This window comes from Anser cygnoides, chromosome 2 (genome assembly GCF_040182565.1).
Source record: "Anser cygnoides isolate HZ-2024a breed goose chromosome 2, Taihu_goose_T2T_genome, whole genome shotgun sequence".
NCBI classification, from domain to species: domain Eukaryota; kingdom Metazoa; phylum Chordata; class Aves; order Anseriformes; family Anatidae; genus Anser; species Anser cygnoides.
Genome location: NC_089874.1, coordinates 45,591,030 through 45,614,906, shown reverse-complemented (window position 1 = coordinate 45,614,906; position 23,877 = coordinate 45,591,030). Strand labels below are relative to the sequence as shown.

The following is a 23,877-nucleotide window of genomic DNA, read 5'->3' as shown; positions in this document are numbered from 1 at the left end:
CATATTTAGACATAGTGAAATAAAGCTGGGATCAAATGAACTCAAAGGCAAAATCCCAAGCAATTTTAATAATGCTAAGATTTTACACTCTTTGTAAGCAAGGGAACTAAGAATGCTAGCAGGATGGTGTGCTCCTTAAGGTAGAAACTCGCTATCAGTTTTTGAAGGAAACCTATTTATTTAATGAATTGAAGTTTCTGACTCCTGGAAAATGAGCTGTCACACTTAAAAAAAAAAAAAAAAAAAAAGCCCCTAAAAAACAAAAAGACTAAAACAATAGCAGAACTTGAGTTCTCACATGTCAAGCAATTAAAAAATGAGCTTTCATGAGCTTTATCAAAAAGCGTTTATATCTCGTAACTAGACGTTTCTCAATAGGAAGAGACATTCAAATTTACCAGCCTTTGTACTAACTTGATAACAAAAAGCTGCAGAGAGACTCAGCAAGCTTCAGTTAACCTGTCATGATTGGCTAAAAACTGTTGTAAAATGAACTTGGAACAGAATCTGTCTTCTACATACTTTCAGATAAATAAAAGTGACTTCGGTTTTTAGAGCCAACACCTTAACCAATCTCTTCCATGGCATTTTCACCTCAATCATCAAATTCTATTTCAGGGAATGGACTTAAGATTGTCCTTGGAGCCAATGGAATTGGCTTTCCATTGAATATATGGAAAACAGCCTTCCCTCCACCCATCTCTTCCCTAGCTCCCCCAAAATCAGATGAAGGACATCTGTTCAAAGATGCGGCACACTGATTGCTGATCAGCAATATCCTGCTCTCACATGCACACTTGTTAAAGCTTTTGGCTTTGATCTTTCTAGGTATCACAGGAAATAAGTAGAAAAACATGAACAGAATTGATGGTCATGACTTCCACAAATGTTTAGCAAAAAGTGCACTGATTTCAAAATCAAAAAACATATGCAAAGTTGCAAAACGTTTCAGAACCTCAGCACATCCAGCTAAAGAAAAAGGAGAAAGTATGAAACAGTGCTTTATGAAATGAAAACGTGAAATTATACGAAAACTTTGGTGCTTACTACTACACAACTATCGCAAAACTGAGGGCTGGAACCAGATGCACAGCTGGTGGGCCAAGACAGTCCACAAATAGATTAAGTGGGATGGACAATTCAAACTCAGATGGTTGAGTGACTCCTTACAAGGACAGCAAACATAAAATAAACTCAGAATCACTATTAAAATATTAAATGAAGGAATTAAATGACCAACGTATCAATTCAATGTATGACTCTTCGTAGTTGAGAAGTCCTTACAGAAAGAGAGTTTCTTGGCTCAGAAAGAGAAGGCTTTTGTGGGCTGGGGTTCTAGTGAGACAGGGCACATCTCCTCCTTGTGCCCCTAAACCAAGGGCCAAGAACCTCCTTGTGAAAGCAGTTCCACCCTTGGTTGAGTGCTCTGGGTATTGGTTTAGAAAGATTACAAAATGCATAAAGTATAGCAAAAAGCCAATAGGTAGTGACTTGCTCTACGGGCTTTTCTCTGCTATTTTGTAGATTTTAAAAGAGTGATCAACACATCATTTATAAAAACGCTTACAAATTCGGGTTTCATTTACTCTGTACTACTTCAGTGACATATGGATTGACACTTGTAAGCATGAATAGAACTTATATATATTTACATTCAGTGTCAACTGCAATAGAAATTATGCTTTACAGTAATAGCGCACAGAAGTCATGTTTTCCTGTCTGTTCAGTTGTTTTCACATCTTTTGAAATGTTCTCGCAATATATTTTTATTGACATGTATTAACTCATATTTGTTTTGATACAGATGAACGAGAGATAATCTGACATTAAATCCATCTCTGTTCAGCTATAAAGACCATGAGATGAGTTTCCTGACACATCCGTTGACTGGATTGAAGATGTTAACTGTGAAAAATGGCTGTTAGCAGTTAAAGGTACAGATGACTGTTCTGAACTTCTAGAATTATATCCTGAAGTCCCAAATATATTTTGAAAAGTCAGAATGGAGCAGAAGTTAGAGTAAATTGTCAAGTAAACAAACTACATTCCAGTGGACAAATGCTTTTTAAAGAAAACTTCCTGGATTGAAATATTCTTAAAAAAGAAACCTTCGGATATGCATAACTACAGAAACAAACATCTTTTAAGAGAAGTAACAAAGTATTTAAAAAAACACTATGACAGAATTAAAAAAAAAATAGTTTTAACTGTCATCATGAAACACGATGAGTGTTTTAGAACATAACCAAGACAGGTATTTTCCCCACTCCAAAAATCATTCCTCATCTTAGCTTGAAAAAATACCCGCACAACTAAAATTTTCCTTTAAAAAAAAGACTTTAAAGACTTAAAAAAAAAAAAAGTCTTTCAACAGATCTCAGGTTCTCAACTTGATACTTTAATCATTACCTCAGAAATCAATATTTTGTGCCATCTAAGTGCAGAACTGACACTTATCTTTCTATCTTTGAGCCTTTTATGAAACTGATTGTGTTTTTGCTTCTGTCCAGTTATTCTTATACTCAGCTGTCCTTTCAAGAATTTTCTTCCTTTTGCCACTTTCCAATGTTTTTCAATTCAGTTCGTAAGAAGGTTCTCCTGTTTCCCTCTCAGCCAGGAATCGCTCCTTCCTTGTCCACTTGGAAATTTCACAGACAACTGTTTCTTTCTATTTATCTTTCTCTATAAGAGAAAGATTTCCCCCTTCCTAGGAGAACTCAAGATTAATCCACAATCATCTTGTGTCACAGCAGAGACTGGACCTGAATCTTTTTCTCTTTTGAAGTCCCACATAACACCATATAATAGTAGCTACATGCTTCTCAACACAAAGAGCAAACCTTTAAATTGCAATACATGATGCAAATATCCTGGAATAGTTTTAGAGGAGTAGTGTGAGCACCCTACTGAGGAAGCCCTGCTTCCTTTTTCACTAAACCCCCGTTGGTTTGCTTTTCAAAAAACAAACAAACAAACAGTAAAGGGTAGTTCCTAAATATAGTCAAATGCTGATCTTGACAATATATGACATTTTACCTTTCATGACATTTTCTTTTCAATAAATGTATAATCCTACTGAAATAGCATGCTGACTACTCACCAAATATCAGATTTTGTGTTATAGCCCTGGTGTTTCAGTGCCTCTGGACTCATGTAGTATGGTGTCCCAGTAAATGTAGTTGCCAGATCACATGAACCCATCAAAAGACAAGAAACTCCAAAGTCCCCTAAAAGTAACAACAGAAAGATCCACCCCCAAACAATTAAGCACAATAAGACTAAAATTCTTACAAAGAACTTAAACATTAACACAGCCTTCATACACGTCTGTTCACTTTTCATTTTTAAATTAAGATCCATATCCTCAGTTTGTATAAATGGTCAAAATTCCAGACATGTCAACACAAAAACATTGTTTAGCAGAGAACCAAGAATATCAGCAATGAAATAGAGAGCTTTTAAAATTCCTACTTAACACTTCAAAGGCAACCCAAGTTGATTGTAATTAGTAGGAATTTCTTATCTAGGTGTCCATCTTGTTTAAAATTATGTGGAATAATGGGCTGACATACTTCCCCATTTCCACCTACAATCTGTTTCAGAGGGAGGGATCAGCCTTTGCCAACCCTACCTATATTTTCAGGAAATGGCCCAAGGGATTAAAAAAAAAGAGTTTTTGTCCATGTGTTCTGGTAACTTCTACAGGTAAAAAACAACTATGCTGTTGGGATACTAAGAAAGGTTGTCAATGTGTATGTAGTGAATAGCTCTAGGCATCAGAGTGATACTTCAGTACCACTGTGATTAATACTACAAAAAAATCAGAATTGTGTTTAAACCAACTTGTTATAATAAATGCTTGGAACTCTTTATGAAAGTGAAATTAATACAAAATAATTTCAGTGGCAACAAAGAACTTACCCTGTAAATACTGCTTTTTGTAAATAAAGAGGATGAATTAGGACATAGATGAAAAAATACATTAGATTAGAAGCACAAATGACAAAAAGACAAGATACTAATTAAATATTTACATTTCAAGAGCATATGCAAATATTTATTTATTTGTATAAACTCTTTATTGTTAGACACAATACAATAACTGAACACTAAAAACAGGCAGAACTTTTAAATATGGTTATTCAACCAAAATTCTATGGTTATCCAAAATAAGAACACCACATAGAACAACATAGTTTCCAGAGGCCTCAGGAGGTCATCTGATTCAAACCTGACTCAAATCAGGGCCAGCTTCAAAGTTATATGAGGGTGCTCAGTCTATGTCCGGCTGAGCTCTGAGCACACTCAAGGCTGGGATTTCAGTGCCTGTCTGGGTCCCTGTTCCTGTGTATGCCTGTCAGGTAAATGTTTGACCACAGATCAAACACTACATCAGACATCACTTTATGTAAATCTCCTTATTCACAGAATGTCTGCTGGATTGTTCTATCATAGTAAAACATATCTTTAAAAAGTAGGCAAGTCTCACCAATTTTAAGAAGATTATTCTTCAAAAATATATTCTTGGCTTTCAAATCTCTGTGAAGTATTCGCCTGGAATACAAAAAGAAGTTCAACCTCATCTAACTTGAACGATTCAAAGTCACTTATCAAGTATTTCAAGTATTTATCTTCATTCCTTGCTAGGAATGCCAGCCCACCACTGCTACAAGTCTAACCCTGTAAGTGACAATGCACAGCAACCGGCATTAAGGAGCTTCACAAAAACACAGAGGTACATTCACAGACACCCACATGCAGGATGAGAGCCTAAGCAGCCAGGATAATAAAAATGCACCCAGGGATCCCAGCTTGAGAATACAGATACAGGCTTAACATGAGCTGCAAAAGAAAAGAGAAAAGCATGTCTTCCTGTATGGCTCTTCTTAAAAGCATGACATCCTATTTTCAACCAGAAGAATAAGATGTATCACAATAGAATAAGGGACGAGAAAAACAGCAATAAGAGCAATAAGCTCAGGTAACCCTCCTGCAGAGAAAACGTATTAACTTGAAAGACAAACATGTATACAGACTAGGATAGTTGTACAAATTTTTACAGTAATGGTCTGGAAGATAAAAGAACTTTACAAAGACAGAGATCAAAAGGAAAAGAAAAAGAACAACTAGCTTTTACAGACTTATTTTTCCATCAAAGACCGAAGCAGCATCATAAGATACACACCATGCCAGGACAAACAGCATCTCTTCCATTTCTAGAGATCTTAATGCGTGACAGTAATTTTCCAGCTCATTAGGGAAAAAAATATATCTCTACAGTACACAAAGCATCTTCTCAATTAATTCTTATTAATAACACTTCCAAGAGGGTTCCCTACAACCTCAGCCAAACTTGAATTCAACCACTTTTAAGTTCATTATAACTAGTACTGTGTGTTATCAAGCCACCATCTCTGCTCAGGAGGAGCTTAGAATAGCTTCAGTACATAATGACTACTGAAACTGTGTTTGGTATTACAAATACACTACTTGTTTAGTCATTTAGAACAGATAAAGAAAGCAACAGAGGCTCTAAGATTGCTGAGAGGCTCTAAGATTCTTGAGATGTGGGCAGAAAAACCCAATATGGTAATAGATTTTAGTTGTTCTTGAGCAATCCTCAAGTATTATGTCAAATTTTATTGAATTACTATAGTCTAATGCATTGAGATACTGAAATGATTTCCAAAATAGCTTCCGTATTAAGTCCAGAAAACACTTATTCTACAGCACAATTAAAATAAGCAATTTAGTCCATGCCTCATTGGAAAATATTTTTTGCAAGAAAAGAAAAAAATGATTGAATTCAATATACTTAGTTCATAAATGGGGGGGGGGGGGAGAAAAATAGGTATTAGAAGATATTGTAGTACATACGTAGCTGAACATGGAAACATTTCTATTTTTATGGGGCATAAAGAAAAGAGTTCTTTATACATTATGGATTTTTTTCTTTCCAATTTTTGTCCTGAAAATAATACTTCTAGTGAGAGATTGCACATTTGGAAAAATGAAAGTTTTATTCAGCATGTCTCCACTGATGTTTATAAATAGTTTATTCTCTACTTGGCAACTTGCTTGAGCAATATACGTACATTTATCATGCATTACATCAGTAAGGAAATTAAGCTAAGATTATATTCCTTATTATTTTATAAGCCTATATACACACGTAGTTGTATATAAATCTTGCTCTGTCAATTTAGATTCATAAAGTATTTCCTTACCATTCATCACACAGAGCTTTGAAAGAACTTGACTTCACTGACTTAGATTTTTAACTTTTTTAATTATTATTTTGTTGTTGTTGTTGTTTGTAGCTTTGTAGAAATATAATCTTGAACCTAAAAGTTAGTTGGGCAACTGTGATTTGAATGACAAGTATCTTGATGTATAAAAAATATGCAGAAAACTTTCAGTAACTTATTATAGGAGATAAAGAGAAGATATTTTGGCTACAGTGGTTTGAAATGGAATATAATGCTAATATAAACGTGCAACATAGTGACGAAAATATGATGTAAATTATTTGTGTTGCCAATAATTATAAGATGCTTTTATGTATTAATATGAGTAAGAAATTTTGGGGGTAATTTTTTTGGAACTTCCCATGATGATACCTCTTGATACCAGCCACTTCAATCTGCCAGGGTACGTCAGAAGATTAACAAGTTACAAGCTGAAACCTTAACTGAAACAACTACTTTAATTCTAGCAAGAAATAAATATATGTTGCCAATAAAGGTAACATGAATTAACTGGACTCCAGCAAATCTTAATCTAACTTGACGGCTAGCGAAGTGGTTATTGATATCTTGGGTAGAAATTAACACTTCAGGATGGTTTTAAATTTAGACTATAAATACACCCATACCTATGTTCTACAGATTACCTGCTTGCTGTCTCATAGTCATAAAAAAGCAGCATGGATCACTGAGCAGTAGGCAGCCTCCTTCAGTAAAGATGCCTCTGCAACACACCAGCAAGTGAAGCTGATTGAAGCTGAAGTAGTTTACTTCTGTGAAATATTCAGCAATAAATTTCTCTTTCCTTTGTCTGAAGAACTATTCTGAGAACTAATAGGTTCTGGGCAACTGTGAATCCTGTATTAGGAAAGACAATGGGAAATCCAGATAGACTTGGACAGAGTGCGCTACCCTATAGATTGAAAGCAACAAACTTGTTTGAATGAACGGTAACCTTATCAAAATCTCTGTGTTGGCATATTGTTCATAAAGATTAGCAATGCGATGGATAATATAATGGTCAGCTATATACAAATTGAGGTTAAATGAATCAATGGCCTCATTGCCTGAGTGCTGTGGGATCAATTTTGTGCACTAATATGTGATGGGCTACAGGTATGCCAGAGCGACCAGATGATGGTTTCATGCTAACTCTCTCTGTCTAGATAAGACCACTGAACTATGCTGCCTATCCACTACTTGTCTCTTTCGTTATATCAATGACAGATGAGGATTGCATCTATTTAATTCTAGATAATTTAGCTTTCAAGTTTAAATTCAAAAATCCTTCAATTATGTAAAATAGACAGTAGATAGCAGAGTCACCGGGAGATATTCATAACCACTTTGGGATTTATGAAGCATAAGTAAAAGACATGAATGCCTAATCTGTACAATCTGCTTTATTTGGGGGGAAGGGGGCAACAGGAGGTAGAAAAACATCTATTTTTGGAGGTAAATCTCTAGAATGAGAGTTTTCAAAAAGTGTAGAAGTTCAACTAAAGGTGCACAAGAAATAGATCCACAGAATAATTTATGTCTAGAACCAGAAGTAGTCATTTTTGCTGTTCTGGGATAGAAATCCCTCCCAAAGCAGCTAGATTTTCTAAGAAATGGCATGAAGAGGTCCAACCCACAGATAATGAACATTTCAAGATTCTAACTCTAGGGCAAAATTTTCTTGCATTAAAACATAGTTCAAATATGTATGATACCTTTTTTTCCCTTATCAGTATAGAAGAAATCACATACAATTCCTTTATACATAAATAGAGGGCTGTTTTTATATGTTTATATTTCAGTAATTCCAACAAATTTCTGTAGGTACTTTTAAAGCCTTTTAAGCCTCAGCTTTGTCATTTAAGCTATTGTTTGGCTCTATAATAATAGGATAAAGAATAGTTTTCTAACGTGAATATAGTTAAAAACACAATATAATAAAGGAAATACAAATAAAACTGTCAAGTCATTTCTATGTATCTGGAGAGGTGCTATTAAATAGCTCTAATTCAAAGAGAGAAAATGAAATGCTGTTTGGAAAATCAAATTGTTATTTTCACTGGAGAATTCAACTGTACTTTTCAGGAAACCCAGTAATTTAACATACATATTTATCAAAGCGTTTATTTATGAGATTTTTTGGAAAGATTTATTTGAGAACAAATAGAAGATGAGAAAAATAAAGGAGAGAAAAGAAGAGTAGACAAAAGGGACCTGTGAGAAAAGTGGAGATAACAGAGGCATAAGGATATACAGAAGATAAAAGACAAAAAGAAAAAATAACTTATACAATCCATTATTATTATTACTCTGCATTAGTCTACACAATGCATCCTCTAAACACACAGGATAAAGAAAGGATTTTACCAAAAGCGGACCTTCCAGATTACTAACATTTTCATGATAAATTATTAAACCAGAATTCAGGAAGGGGGAAAAAAGCCACTAATAGTTCAGTTAAACAGTCAGGATTTTTATTTCAATTTTCCTCTGTCCTTTCTGCCTGAGGTGAATGCTGAAAAACAAAGCATCCCAAGAGATCTCTCTTTGTTGTGCTTCCATCACTGCAGTCTGTGGGGATGGCATGGCACATCACGTACAAGCCCCAGATAAACTGGCATTTAGGAACCAAAATGTTCTGAGTCACAGACAGTAATTCACTCTGCCCTTTTCCCTCTACAGTCTGACTCTGCAGGTGTAAAAACTCATTAGGCATCTCTCAGTTTAGGTCAAACCTATCCTACATACTTCACTTCAGCTCAACTGAGAAACAGTTGTTCTTGTTGACCGGTGACTATCTCTACCTGCTCCTCTCCTGAAACTCAAGTTCAAGCAACCAAATTTGGCCCAAGCTACTGTGAAATAGATTTGAAACAGCTACATCAACTTGGTGCTGTCTTCAGCCTCAATTTAGCAGATAATCTTTCTTTTTTAACTACTCATGCAAAATAGAAGACTAATTATTCTAGTTTACATTCTGAATAGGAAAAAAAAAGACAAGAAAAGAAGAAGAAAGGAAAAAGAAAAAAGAAGAAAAAAGAGAAGAGAGAGAAGAAGAAGGGGTAAAGAGAAAAAAAAGAGAAAAAAAAAAAGAATTGTCATCTCCAGACTCTGGATGTAACCTAACTTTTCTCTCTCTGTCGCCCTCCACTAGCTGTACGAATAATTTAAGCCATAATTCTTGGCAAAATTAAAATTATTATTTTAATTTTTCATCTCTTGAAAACATGCATCTAAATTTGAGTGAGGTAGTGTGCAGAATAGTTATTTACAATTGACAGAGTAGGTGTCACACAAGGTGATTGCAGAGACATATCCTTAGCCTATGCTAAGCCAGTCCTTGCAGCAATAACATTCTTACTTCTGAAAGTTCAATAGGAATAATAGTTCAAACAGTTCATCCTGGCAGGATGAAACACCTTGCAAATCACACTGGAGGTAAGAACTACGCTCACAGAGATGACCAGGTAAGTATTCACCTGTTATTATCCCTGTTCTAAACAAGTGAGGTCTCCGCAGCAGTTCAAAAGTCTGCAAACCAGTGCAAGCATCCTGTGTGGAGCATGCTACCAGAGAATCCAAGGGACAGTCAAGAATGTTGGATCCCTAAGGCTCACATAAAACTTTTTAACCCTTGCATTGAGACCTTATTGGACCAATACTCTACGTCTCTCCACCAGATGACCAGCTACACCTGTGGTGTCATGGAATCTTACACTATTAGTTATGAAATGCGTTAATCAATCATAGTCTCATGAAATCACTGTCTTAATGATCTGCAGTATTTTTTTAGGTTAATCTTTGATGTGTTGTTAAAAGTAATGTCAGTTTTCAAAGAATATAAGATTTTAAGGGGATTACATCAAGCACATGTATTTGATTCTTCACATTAAACACCTGCAAGAGCTCTTTGCTAAATCCCCTTAAAAGCTGTCTTTATTTTAAACTTTAAAACTATTTTATTCTAACAATATTGAGCAATTTCCATCATGTTAAATTCTTCACTTGGCTCTTAGAGAATTTGTCTAACACTGAAAGACATTTACCACTGCACTGCTAAAGATATAACATACAATATTCTTGCATGATAGACAATTAATTACACTTTATGTATACTACATATACACTACAGCAGTTCATTGACTAGGATTTTATACCAATAAAAAATAATCAATATGGTTCAAATTCTATTTGAATACATACAAGTCAGTAAAAGCTTACTCACTTCCCTCACGAGTTAAATGATCTTGTATTAAAGCAAATGACTGTACCTTTCATGCATATAGTTGACTCCAAGTAACAACTGTATAAACCAGTCTATTATTTGTCTTTGAGTGAATACTTTCCCAGATTGTTTGTACTCTTGAATTTTGAAGTCTAGATCTCCACCCTGAAAAACATCGCAACATATTTAAATTTAAAGTACATTTAAAGTTAGTTTTTAAAATGTCTTCTCTTTCATGAAATCACAGGATGCCATTTTCTTACACCTTCAGACTCCGTAGAACACAGGCAGTAAAATTAATGCTGGCACATGAATTCTGAACACTCACAGCACCAAAAGCATACAGAACTGAGGATCAAAAAGAGATCAAGCTGTCTGGCTGCAGAAGGAAATTAGGTCAGTTCTCTCTCAAGAGTTACATAAAATCACGAAAGTTTTCAACAGTTCTCACTTCATGTCACCCAGCTTTAGATATGTACATCTGAGCTAATCACCTCAAACTCCCTTAATTATAATTAAGACAAAGGAACAGTCACTTACATAGTGCAATTATCTCTGCCATGTCTGTCTTAGGAAGGGATGGATCATGTTGTACAAATGCTGTTTCTCTGCAAAGGTTTATGATGAGGGCCTACACTGTCCAGCTCAGATGTAAACAGCTAAGTTGAAGAAAATGAATCTGTCCCTGAATGGCTCGAACAATAGTTTGTAAATCTAGGGAAAACATTTCCACTTAAGTTGAACAATGCACAGTCAAGAGACATTCTCATTTTTTACACTAACCATATCAGCATTGAAGAAACTATGCTGTTCTCTTAAGAATTAAAATACAGACTCCTAAATTATGATACTTTGTCTCTCTTCCAAATTCTCTTTTGTCAGAAACAAAGCAGAATTAAACTGTCTATAATCTGTGGCATGTGTTATTGTAAATACTTCATTAAAATTACAGTTGAATGTAGAAGTAACACTAGAAATGGAGCACTATGATACATAGCAAGAAGTGCCAAATAAACTAGAAAATATATACAGAAAAAGACTACTTGAAAACTATAAAGGCAGATATTTGTAAAAATCAGTCAAACAGCACGATGAAAGAGGCTCTTGAAGAAACTTAAATGAAAACTGTTTATTTTGCTAAAAAAGAGAGAAATGGTTGTCAGCTGGATGTTTATCCACTTTATAAAATAAATAGATTTTGTTTACAAGAATGCACATTAGTGACAAGTACTACGTTGAGGTAACTAATCCCAGAGCAAAGGGATGGTGAGTCTTATTCTATTCTAGTGATTAATTACCTTACATCAGGACAACTTACTCTGCACAAATCATTACTTCCGCATAAAATCAGAAGTACTAAGTGCCACATACAAGAAAACAGTTTAACCTGTACCACTGTCATAAGTGTATAGAAAACAGACCACTGGTTATGCTGATACATGCCATTTCCCATTATCAACCCTTCCCTGTGCTGTTGACTCCAAAAGGTTATGGTCTCTTCAATATTCCTCGTTTTTCTGTTCCCAAAACCACAGTGCTTCATACTGACATTACAAAATAAGCAGGTTCTGTCCTTGCAGATCCATACATTTCTATTTCAACAAGAGCTTACAGTAGTGTTTGTGGTTCTTCAGGATCTAAAAGTTGCAATATTCAAAAGTGATTGTGTCGAAGAAGAAGATGTTTTGTCATACATCAAAAATGTGTTCCCTGACAATGTCCTGCAATTTCTAAATTGAAATGTCTGAGTCATCTTGTTCACTAGGGATGGGAATAGGGCTTCAACTCTCCATCTGCATCCCTGCTGCAGCCCAGAGGGAAGCTCTTCTGGGAACTTGGAGCTCTGAGCAGCTGCTTCCCCTTTGCAACTCCAAATGTTCAACAACTTCCCAATGGCTGCTCACAGCGGAGCAGAGGTAGGGAAGAAAAGGTATTGCTGGGTACTCTGCTGCATGGCAACCAGATGGGCTGTGTTTGAGCCTACACCCCTCAAAAGTAGTGACTCACCTACTCCAGATGGCTGCCCCAGACCATCGAGAGGCAATAGTAGCAGTAGCCCAAGATTCAAAGGCTGCTCTGACACGTGCTGTTGCAGGCTGCTGTCCCCAGGGGACTGTCCCAGTAAGGACCCCTGAGGTGCAATAGGCTCTGATCACCATTTCTCACTGTCCAAATATGTAATCTCTCAATCACACATTGATGGAAAAAAAAAAAAAGGCAAAGAAAAGAAACATAGGACATAAAGAGCTAGGCTGGTGGGTACTCTCAAGTAGAGGGGGGTTTCCTTCAGATGGTCAAAGAACAAAATAACGATGTGTGCCCACAAGTTAACTGTATTGCTTTTCACAAGACTGGTCTCAATGTCCTACAGACAATTTAACCTTAATTTTGTGTCTAAAAAGGGAAAACAAAAGTGTATCATAAAAAAATTGCTGAAATACTGCTGCCCAATTTTGCAGTCTGGAAGGCCAGTATAATGAAGTTCATAAGGAAGTTAACGAATGAAATACAAATGAAATAGGAAGTTTCCAAGCTGCAGTTTCTATTTAAATGTCAAAAGCATAAAACACACCAGTAACTTATTTAAAACAGCTTAGTACCTAGGACAGATAATGTGAACAGGCATTCATTGCTCTAGTTATTGCTTTTCCTCAGATTTCCTTAGCATATGTATACTCACATCACAGTGAGACTGCAGTGAAGAGACAGAAATAATTATCTGGGGGAAGGTGTAACTAGTTCTGTTTTATGATGTACTAAACATTTAAAAGAACTACATTATTTTAATTTATAAAAACTATATTTTATTGAAGTCCAATTTACATCACAAAATTAAATCCAAGGTTCATGAAACCCAAGGTTCATTTTTGTTTCAAATCTGACTTACATGACAAAGTTTAGATTGCCTATAAGACTCTGAATGAGGGCAACTGCCAAAGAAGCTCAACAAGAAGACTGAAACTGAATACATGTACTTCCTTTCTATAAATTTGATAGAATTCAGTCATAATAAAAGATGTCAAGCTTTTTGTTCACAGGACAGGTTTAGCACAGGGCAGCTGCATTGGAGGATTACTCTGAACGAGTCAAGCAATAATGAACAAAGTACAGTAGCTAATGAATAAGTCACAGTACTTTGGAGAAAACAGAATAACGCTGAGAGGGTAGTTCTGTTTCCATGCCAACTGGATGTTTATTCTTTATTTTGAGTCTGCCCAAGAGTACAAATTACTGCCAATGTGGTAATTATTCTATGCATGAGAAACTGAATGTACCAGACTTCCAAACAAGGATCAGATCGGAGAGCAACACATTTTTCTTATTCTCAATTGAAATCGACATATTTTTCATAAAAAGATCCTATTCCCACCACATTAAAAGATAGGCTATAGAGAAATAAATACAAAGGTATACCTTCTAGAAATACCCAAGGTAAAATAGAAAAGAATCTTTATAGCAGTATGAAAAACCTTGCTTTGTACTTCTCTCGCCTGAGTATTTGATTAAATACATCCTAATTGCTTAAATGCAGTGATACTACATAGTCTGTCCTTTTGGAAAAATCAGAAGCAAATCCTAGTGGAGCCAGTGTCATTTTGGCCTGACCTAGCAAACTCAAAACTGAAAAGATTCAGCTGCACAGCCAACACATCTATTTCCACCTTCTTTATTTGCCCTGTTCTAATACATTCTCATGTGTTTGGGTATACGTCTCCTGGATCCTAGGGCAACTCCACACTGAAACATTCATTCAGGGTAGTATACCTGAACAAAAAAAGGCTCTAAGGGGTGTTGCAGCAGCTTTTGATTATTATTCATTACTATCATGCCCTTTTTTATTCACCAATAAGTTTATTTAAAATGGAAAAATAAAAAATAAAAAGCAGTGGACTGAAGCCACCTCCATAATGCTGCTGAAAGAGATTCCTTTATTCCTATAGGATCAACTGACCTGGTTTTGAGCGACTTTCTACCACCGATAAAGTGATTCACCATGCACAGGAATATCTGGGCAGTTAGGATAATGTTTCAGTTATCAGGTCTGGAATTCCAGTGAGAGTTGGCTATATAAAATTTCCACCAAGCCTCAGCTGTCAGACATTCAGGGCATGAAGCAAAGGAGCTTCTGCATAGGTGTTAAAATAGGATGTTAACAAATGTTTAGATTCTATAACAGAATCAAACATTTCAGATTTAATAAAAATAAATAAATCCCAGCTAAAATGTGCATTTAAGTGTCATCAAAGAAGGCAAGAAAGCAATGACTGGCAGGAATTGTACTTCTTCAATTATTCACACCAAAGCTGGATGCTTGGAGAAACATGATTACAAGTCTGATGGTGGACAGATAACGCAGTGGTCCAATGTCATTAGCTTTCAAAGCATTTCAAATGTCTAGCAGAGCACGACTGAAAAGTCTGCTTCACAGTTTCATAAAAAGAGCACTGCATGTACAACAGATGTTTCTAGAATAGCATATCTATATTTAATACAAAAGTAGGCACTTGTTTCATATAAACTCTTAAAAAGTTGGCTTAAATATGTTTAAATACTTCTTTTAAAAATGCCTTAAGACAGACTTCATCAACATGTTTTTAAACCAAATGCTGCAGTCAAAAAAACTGGCAACTATACTGTCATATAGCCTGTTTTAGTATTTATTGTATCCTCTACACTCTGGTCTTTGACTCATACAGTGTTCTCCACTTTATAAAGCAAATTCTGCTACCAAATTCACAATTCATATGATTAGGCTTAAGCTTCTTGTAATCAGCTCCAAATGACAAGACAGTTTTCCCTTCCTCATTTACATCAAATTTCACACTGCTCCCCCACAGACCCAGCCTCATCTTCTCTTATCCCTTAGTAGTACATATTTGGTACAAACTTTCTAGGCTCACCCAGAGACCTCATAATGTGTCTGCCTTTAAGTCTTGCTTGTAATACTGATTATAGTGAACAAAATGAACTAGTATTTAAATTACCTGTTTTCTCTTCTCTGGCTGATTGTCTATAAGCTATGAATCTGTGAGCTCAAGTGACCAGGTAATACTGTGTTTATGAAATATGCCTAACAAATAGCAAGTGATGCCACAATTAAAGAATAAGTTGAGAGTAAAATTCAAACTAAAACATTAAAAAAAACACAACTGAGCTATGTTTCTTTTAAGACCCTATTTTAAAGCACACATTCTGTCAAATTTCTTCCAAGTAATCTAAAAGTCTCACCTCACAGTACTCTGTGATAATGCAGAAACTATCTCGCTCCACAAAGCTTGCATAAAATTTGACAATGGATGGATGGTCTAATTTGGAGAGTAGTTGTGCTTCCAGATTTGCTTCAACTGTTTCGTTAGGCTTTAGGTTTCCAACAGAGATTTCCTTCAGGACCTTTCTAGAGGAAAAAATAAACACTCATATTAATAAAAACAGAAAAATAGAAAATCACATAATGCTCATAAACCCATCATAATTTCTTAAAATGTAAAATAATAACATTAACCAAGTAGTTGGCAATACAAAATAATGAGGCAAATATGGGTAAACAAAAAGAATGCATTTAAATGCCATAAATATGCTAGTCACCATAGTGATTAAGCAACATTTTAAAGATGAAATTTTGAAGGATTGTTCACACCAATTCCCTAATGCGCTGTTTTCTTCATGACATGTTTTCAGAGCCATGGATTACTGCATAATAGTAAACATAAATAAAAAATCGAATCTAAGTGATTTCAAACCCACTCAGAGCATATGTTCAAGATTCATACAAGAAATAAGAAGTAGCAAGAAACAGTCTGGTTTTGCTGCTTCTGCCAAAGTCTCTCCATGGATGCATGAGAAAAATCATAGGCTAGTATTTCTGTGACTGTTTTTCTGATTAAAAGTCAGGACAATGATTTATTTTATTGGGCAAAAACACCAGGAGACCTGTATGGATGAACAAGGAGCTCCTGAACAAGCCTGAACAGAAGAAGAAGGCATACAAAGAATGGAAGAAAGGACAGGTAGCCTGGGAGGGATACAGAAACATTGTCCGAGCAGCCAGGGATCAGGTTAGGAAAGCCAAAGCCCATTTAGAACTAAATTTGGCCATGGACATATAGGGCAGTAAGAAAGGGTTCTATAGGTATATCGGTGATAAAAGGAAGACTAGGAAAATTGTGGGCTCTCTCCAGAAGGAAATGGGAGACCTGGTCACCTGGGATATGAAGAAGGCTGAGGTATTTAATGACTATTTTGCCTCAGTCTTAAGAGACGCTTAGAAATGGCTCACCGATCTTTATCTGAAAGTCATTTGAGACTACTAGAGAATATCATGGTAATTTATTGAAACAAAGTGAAGAACTTCCAATAAGTTGAATACATGAAAGGTGAGTTCCACACTGAAGGAATGTCTTCACAGTGCTTTTGATGATTTCCTGTTTGATATTGCATGGTTGTAAAGTCACAACATTTAAAAATGACAGGGATAAAACTACAGTAATTTGATTGATCTAAGGACAAAATGGTGTATTACTTCATAAGAAAATTTATTCCTAAATCTCAACCATCAGTTACTAACAATGCATGAATTTTTACTTAAACTTGCCTAGTCCCCATCTGGCAGTGTGATGAAAAAATGTGCCACTTATTTTGTCTGCATCTCAACAGACAAGCCTCATACTGCAAAGACAGGTAATACCTACTACAATCTTCTCATCTTCAGTTGGCATGGGGACATTATTCTTTCCTTCATATAGATCACATCACAGAACTGACAAACAGAGTCCTTGTTAAACATCACTTAATACAACTTCCTTGTATGCCCAAGACAGCAATAAAAGCCTGATGTGTTGATGTGTGGGGATAGCTTGTCATCTTAGTCACTCAGTGATTTTGATGCTGTCAACAGCTGTCAGACAACAGGACGGGTGTTTTTCTTATTAAAATTCATTCCCAGCAGAACAAATCAGGAAAACGTGTTTTTGTAAATAAGTTACTAGTTTTCTGCTACATAATGCTAATTCATAGCCAGAATTGGAGGACATTTGGATCTAGAAAAAAAACTTTTGTCATGAAATCAAGATTAAGCATATTGGCATGCCACTGGTATGTGTACTGCTTCTGCAGGTGAGTTTGATTTTGCCACATTTAATATGAAGATGACTACTGGAGTTTATGCCTTTTGCAAAGCTTTTTTATGTACTTCAGTAAATAAACTCAAAATTATATTTAAAAGACTCTGTATCGGTTAAGTATTGGCAAAGAAGTTATGTCAGGGTCTCAGAAGTCTCGAAGAGAAAATGGGCAATAGTCTCCAGATCTAAAGTGGTCCTTACTGATAACCTTAGAAGAAAAAATGCTGAAGCTAAAAGCACTCAGTTAGAATTTTGTCTATGTAAATTAACTGTATTTTTCAATACATAAAACACATTCATGTGCTTAAATTCACTCTACCCTATCCTTCTCTGTGGTTTAAGAGACTCCAATATATCTCAAATTTGGCACCCCTGGTAATATCAAATAAGCTGATAGATCTATAAAGTTGATAGTCTTTCAGTCTATCAAAAAAAAAAAAAAAAGTACTCTTAAGAAAAGAACAAATTTCTCTTAGCTAACCATTCCTGAATGAATGTCCCCTCTACCAAAAGAACCTAGCTCTACACTTTGAAAGAGACAAAGTGTTTCTGTTTATGTGATGCAACCTGCATTTTAAGATTGGTTGATAAGTTACCTCTGCACATAATTCAGCTACAGTACCTGTGTACCATCTGCTGAAAATCTGTATGCATTGAACAGTTTAGAAACATGCAGTTAGGTTACACAATGCATTTTAAACAAATCTTTTGAAACGTTTTCAGAACATATAGTATGAATCTTGGAAATAATAGACTGTCCTGCTAAGATTTTGTTGGGTCTCCATCTAGAGTATACCAGCCCATCTGAAAGTCAAATTTTTCATAAAAGCTGCCCCTATCTTTTCTGCCACTAAGGCTCAAATATCAGCAAGACTTAAAAGGTCCAAAACTATTTGAATGAACTAAGAAACCATAGATTTGAGTGGCACATACAAAAAAAAACAAACAAACAAGAAAAAACAGGTAAAACACTTAAATGTGGATGTCCTCTGAACGCAGTATTTAGAACTACTCCTTTTGATATAATGTCAAAAAAAAAGATGTGCTAGTTTAGATTTATTATTATAAATTGCACTTAACTTAGAATAGAAACAGAAGCACATTAGATACAATGTCAGTGACCACACAACTTGAAAACTTAGTTATTGAAGGGCTAGCAGATATCTTAAAGTTCAATACAAAGTAACAGCCTCCAGATTTTAACTGTGTGAATAGAAAGCTAGCCTTGCAATTTGATAGCATGAAGACACTTCGAACTTGATCTCCAACTGACTGCAACTGAAAGGGCCTTTGAAGTGAATGCATTCACATCTAAAGAGTAAAAAGCACCGTCTGTCACTCTTTACATCCATCCTGGAGAAAAATGAATGTGGTACTGATAGCAGCGATCCTCTCTGAGGTGGGAAAACACCAGAGACAAGCCCACTCCCCAAAACACAGAAACCAGCTGTCCCATCTCTAAAGTCCCCCGGCTCACAGGACTTCTCTGGGAACACCCCCTGGCCTTCATCAGCAAAGCCTTGCCAGCTTGCATTGTCACGCTTTGAAACGCAGCCATGCCAGCACACCGTGCCTCCAAGTGCAGTAATGTGGAGCAAATGGGGAGAAATAGAGCGAGACCTAAAACAAGAGAAAACAAGCACATAGGTGGAATCCTCGAGGATATGGACACCCAGTGGGAATCCTTTCTCGAGTTTTACTAGTGACTGACAATATGCCACAGCAGTGTTTATCTCAGCCTATTTGCACTGATCTAAAATTAAATGTTTTACAACCCATCTGGTATTTGTTTACATTGATGGCATGCTTTATTATTATATAATTTGGTTTATTGGATCAGATGCAATTTTTAAAAGACGACAGCCTATCTCAAAAGGCACTCTGTTTATTGAGTAAACTGCAACATGAATTATTGACTAGGTACATTTGCTAGCCGATAATGAAGTAAAAGAAATACAACACTCTTTTAATGTCAAGAGTAAGAATGTTTAATAAACTACCACCGAGAGGGTGTGCTCTAGGAATAAATGAACCAAATGTGAAGGTTTTAATTAAACAGAAATTTCATTTCATGCAGGCAGTTGTTCAGTTACTTGCACCCTGAGATTACCAAGACCTGCTAGCACAAAATCAGCGTGCAAAGCTGGAAATTCATTATTCCAAATAGTTTATATTTCTGAGTCACCCCAACTTCAATATGGAGAGTTGTGGCAAGACCCATATCTGTATATTGTATTTACATCCACTCTGACCTTTGTAAAACTACCTCTTCATGCTGATAACTCTTCAGTGCAAGGACCACGTGCAATTCTATCAAAACGTACCACCTTGTACTGTGTCTGTAATTGGGTATGAAATTGGTCATAAACATTAAAATTAGGGGACTGCCTATCTAATTAATGATTTCTTAAATACTGTTCATTAAATGTCAAACTGAGAAGGCACAGTACTACAATCAGGGACTAAAACAAAGAAGAGGCCACAGCCCTCATGCACAAGTCCTGTCTACACAACAGCTTCCACTGTATTAAAACTGCTTCTTTGGGAAATTCAGTAACAAGGATACAATCTGCATACAGGCAAGGTGAAGTCATCCATCATTACTGCTTCTCAAAGTCAGTTGTCTTCTAGAGTATTGTACAGTTGATGAAATTTGCACATTACAGCCAATGGCATAGTTCTAAAATCACAATTTTAGATTTCTGTTGATAGCTTTCACGCTGAAAATACTGTATTATTGGAATCTAACTTCTGATATATAGTCCTGCCTGTCCCTAGCTCAAACTCCCCTTCCTGTACACTTTACATCCTGCTATTGCAGGTTCCCTTTGACATTGCCCTCTGCGCATGAGGCACTCCTCATGTCAAGCTACTTGCCCACTGCTCCAGTTTCCACATGCTTTCTTTTCGGCCTCGCACTTTTGCACTTTGGCACATTCAGGTTTTACCTGCAATTAATATTTACTGATTTTATGTAACACCCTTTTATCTGGAATCTATTTCCCTCACTTAGGTTGGTCTTGTAGTTCCACTGTAATTTTCACCCACCACGCATACAGCTATCCTTTTACTAGTAATCTTAACAGATTTCTTTGCCTGCTGTCAGTGACTGACTCTCCTGCAGCTTACAATTTCCTATTAAAAATTCAAATACTTCTTCACATTTTACCCATTGTGTGTGGAGCACCAGTATCTGCATGCTCACATAATTTAAAAACATCCATTCACCTGTTAGAGAGAAAAGGAGCTGGTGAAAACATAAAATGAAAAAAGTCAATATACACAAAAGAGTTCTACCCAGAAAGGTTACTTGATTTTAATTAAGGAAAAAAACACCTATAGGACATTAACAACACTTGATATCTGTGGGAAAATCAAGATGTACAGTCACTTACCACACTTCCAATAAAAAACAAATGAGGAGTGCTATCTGTTATTTCAACTTACATATATAGGTCTAATTATTAGCCAAAACATTTCAAACCTAAGTATTACTACACGACTTCTTAAATCAAGTGCTGGGCTCCTTTTATCATTCCCATGGCCATTACTGATTTATTAGTCAAGTCATAAACCCATTTCACACCTCAGAATTGCAGCACAACTTCTTAAATCAAATGCTGGGCTTCTTCTATCATCCCCACAGCCATTGGGATATTGATTTAATAGTCAAGCCATAAACCCGTCATTTCATCAACAATTGTCCAAAACAGTCTATTTTTGCTATTCATGAACATTCACAAGCATGCACCATGGAGAACTAATCCAAAAGTTAACTAAGAATTCAATTGCAGTATGAGCACTGTACTGTGATGTCCGTAGATGGATTAAAGATTATTTCAGTTTCTGAATAAACATCTTAAGGAACTTAACAGTGCTTAACTATCTTCAAGCGGTGATGAGATTTCACAAGCGAAATGGATGATTCACTTTTCATTTCCAACAAGTCACAATGATAGCACCTACAAATATTTTTCAAGATGTTTAATTTTTAAATGCCCTAACATATGCAGTAATGCTGAACAGCTTAGCTCCTGATGTAAACAGTTTGTGGTTATTTGAAAATCAACAGTTCCTAATTAGTATCCCACAGAACCACAGAATACATTTCCTGGGACAAGCATATGAAAGAAGACATTGTTGAAATACATTAGCTCTGAGCTTATATAGTTTTCTTCTGCACTTAGCAATTTCTCATATATACAAAGGGGCATACTCCAAATTATTCTTGGACAATCATATGTGCCAGTATTGGAAAAAATCTGTAATTATAAAGCAAAGCAGAGTATTTTGTGCTATTCTCCACAGAACTGAACAAGCCATATTACTATTATGTATGAAAGCATTATTAATATTATTTATTGAAATATTCAAATGTATTTACTTTTAATAACTCTGTGAGACATTTTGCGTTAGGACATTTCAGCTCTAAATCAAATACTGGCATACTGTGATTAAAATGAAGAGATTTGTGTCTACTCAGGAAATTTATTAAATACATTATGGGGTACAGGCTAAATACCTGCATATGTAGGGCTAGGTTTTTTTTTTTTCTAGCAGTACTTCACCTCTAAGTGTTGCATTATCACCATCTACTGTTCATTCACCTTTTTCTTCTACAGCCTAGTATTATTTAAGAATGTAATTAAATGTAATACTGCTACTAACCTAAGTGGATTTTTAGAGACGAGTGAGACAAGGACTAAATATTTGTTTATCCTCTCTGTCTTTGAAGACTTAATTTCACCAAACACCAAATCATTTTAAAACAAGCATTTTACTATTGTGTTTTGATTACACACACACAATACATTTCACTATTAACTGTTCACTGCTAATTAATACTCCTTTTCGAAAAAAGGAGATACCATCAGAGAAATAAGCTTGGATGCAGCATTTTTTTTCAGGCATTATGATGTTATTGAACATCTCACAATTGACATGCTACATTTCTTCAACTTGCAGTCTTGGGCTACAGCATCTGCCAAAAAAGAGTCTTGATTTATAGGAATTAGTTTGAATTTTGAAATCAGTTTGAAATTAGAAATTGTGAAGAAAGACCTACACATCACCTCGTCTATATGCATCAGTTTACCTAAAAGAGAGACAATTTGGAAGAGCAGGAAGTTGCAAAGGAAAACCAGACACACTAATAATCGCTGTAAGAATTCATTGCATAGAAATTCAAACTACAACATGTTCTGATGTAAAATATAATTGGTTCTTTTCTGAATGTAAACATATTTGTAAGCAGAATTATGTTCCTTTCAATGTTGCAAGGATATTTATGTCAACAGTATTGTCTGTTCTGTGAAACTAATTCCCATAAGTAATTTAAATACTAATTGCTTCAACTTTAATGAGAAAACTCTTTCTTCCCACGTCTCTTTCCAGCAGGCATCTCCTTCAATGTTTATTTCTGATACGCACTGAATTATCTATGGTACCAAAAAAAAAAAAAAAAAGAGGCTGGGTGGGGTGGGAAGAGAGAGACAAAAGGACAGCTTACATCTTTTTAAAGCATAAAGCTTGTAGACTTTGCTAAATAGTCTACAAGCAAAGGCAAAGCAGATCAAGCAACTGGGGAAATCAACTGTATATAATATCTATTGCTAGATAAAAATCTTTCAATACTTCCTGGGCTTCCCAAATAAGATACTGTGGTCTTAGAAGTCCGTGAAATATGTGCAAATCAAACCCAAAGCAACTACCCGGCAACACTGAAAAGTTATTTTAGAACACATGAAGGGCACACCATGCATGTAACAGAAACAGTGAACTAGGAATTCATTTACTAATGTGTCAGATAAGCACAACCTAAAAACAGAAAAAAGGAAAGAAAAATACACTGACTGTCCAGAAAATCCAGATTTTATTTCACTCACTGCAGTGGTTTTCTCATTACAATGTGCTGACTGCAACAGAGAGTCAGAGGCTAGTTCTGCATAGAAGAAGCTACCGTATCCTTGAAGCAAACTTAAGAGAAAACATCTTGTCAACAAGGCTATACTGCAACGAGATACGATAGGCAGGCATATACAAATATTGCAAAAACGTACAGTATCTTTGAGGCAGGTGGTCACAGTTTAACCTGAAGTAATAATATTGTAACCTGTCATTTTCTTACTAAAATTAGCTTACAAATGCATAAAAATCGAACTTCAGTTTCAAAAAAAAAAAAAAAACAACGCGATGTGATGTGATCTCAAGGTATTGGCTTAATTACAAAATCATTAAATTCTGTCTGTGCTGTTCACCTCAAAGCACCAGTAATTCACCAGCAATT

At 35.6% G+C, this 23,877-nt stretch overlaps 1 protein-coding gene across 8 annotated transcripts in view; it reads right to left on the bottom strand.

The window, feature by feature from the left end:
• NEK11 (NIMA related kinase 11) overlaps positions 1-23,877 on the bottom strand; it is a 106,964-nt gene that overhangs the window by 71,207 nt on the left and 11,880 nt on the right. For 7 of the 8 annotated variants that reach the window (XR_010829246.1, XM_048077976.2, XM_013197757.3 and 4 more), the window contains 4 exons: positions 15,700-15,865; positions 10,517-10,635; positions 4,490-4,554; positions 3,101-3,227 (listed from right to left, as the gene is read on the bottom strand). Coding sequence is in view for 7 of the 8 variants with exons in the window: in XM_048077976.2 (XP_047933933.2) it covers positions 3,101-3,227; positions 4,490-4,554; positions 10,517-10,635; positions 15,700-15,865 (477 nt within the window). In the remaining variant the exon portion in view is untranslated. The remainder of the gene's footprint in view (positions 1-3,100; positions 3,228-4,489; positions 4,555-10,516; positions 10,636-15,699; positions 15,866-23,877) is intronic. The other variant, XM_048077978.2, reaches the window with a different exon arrangement.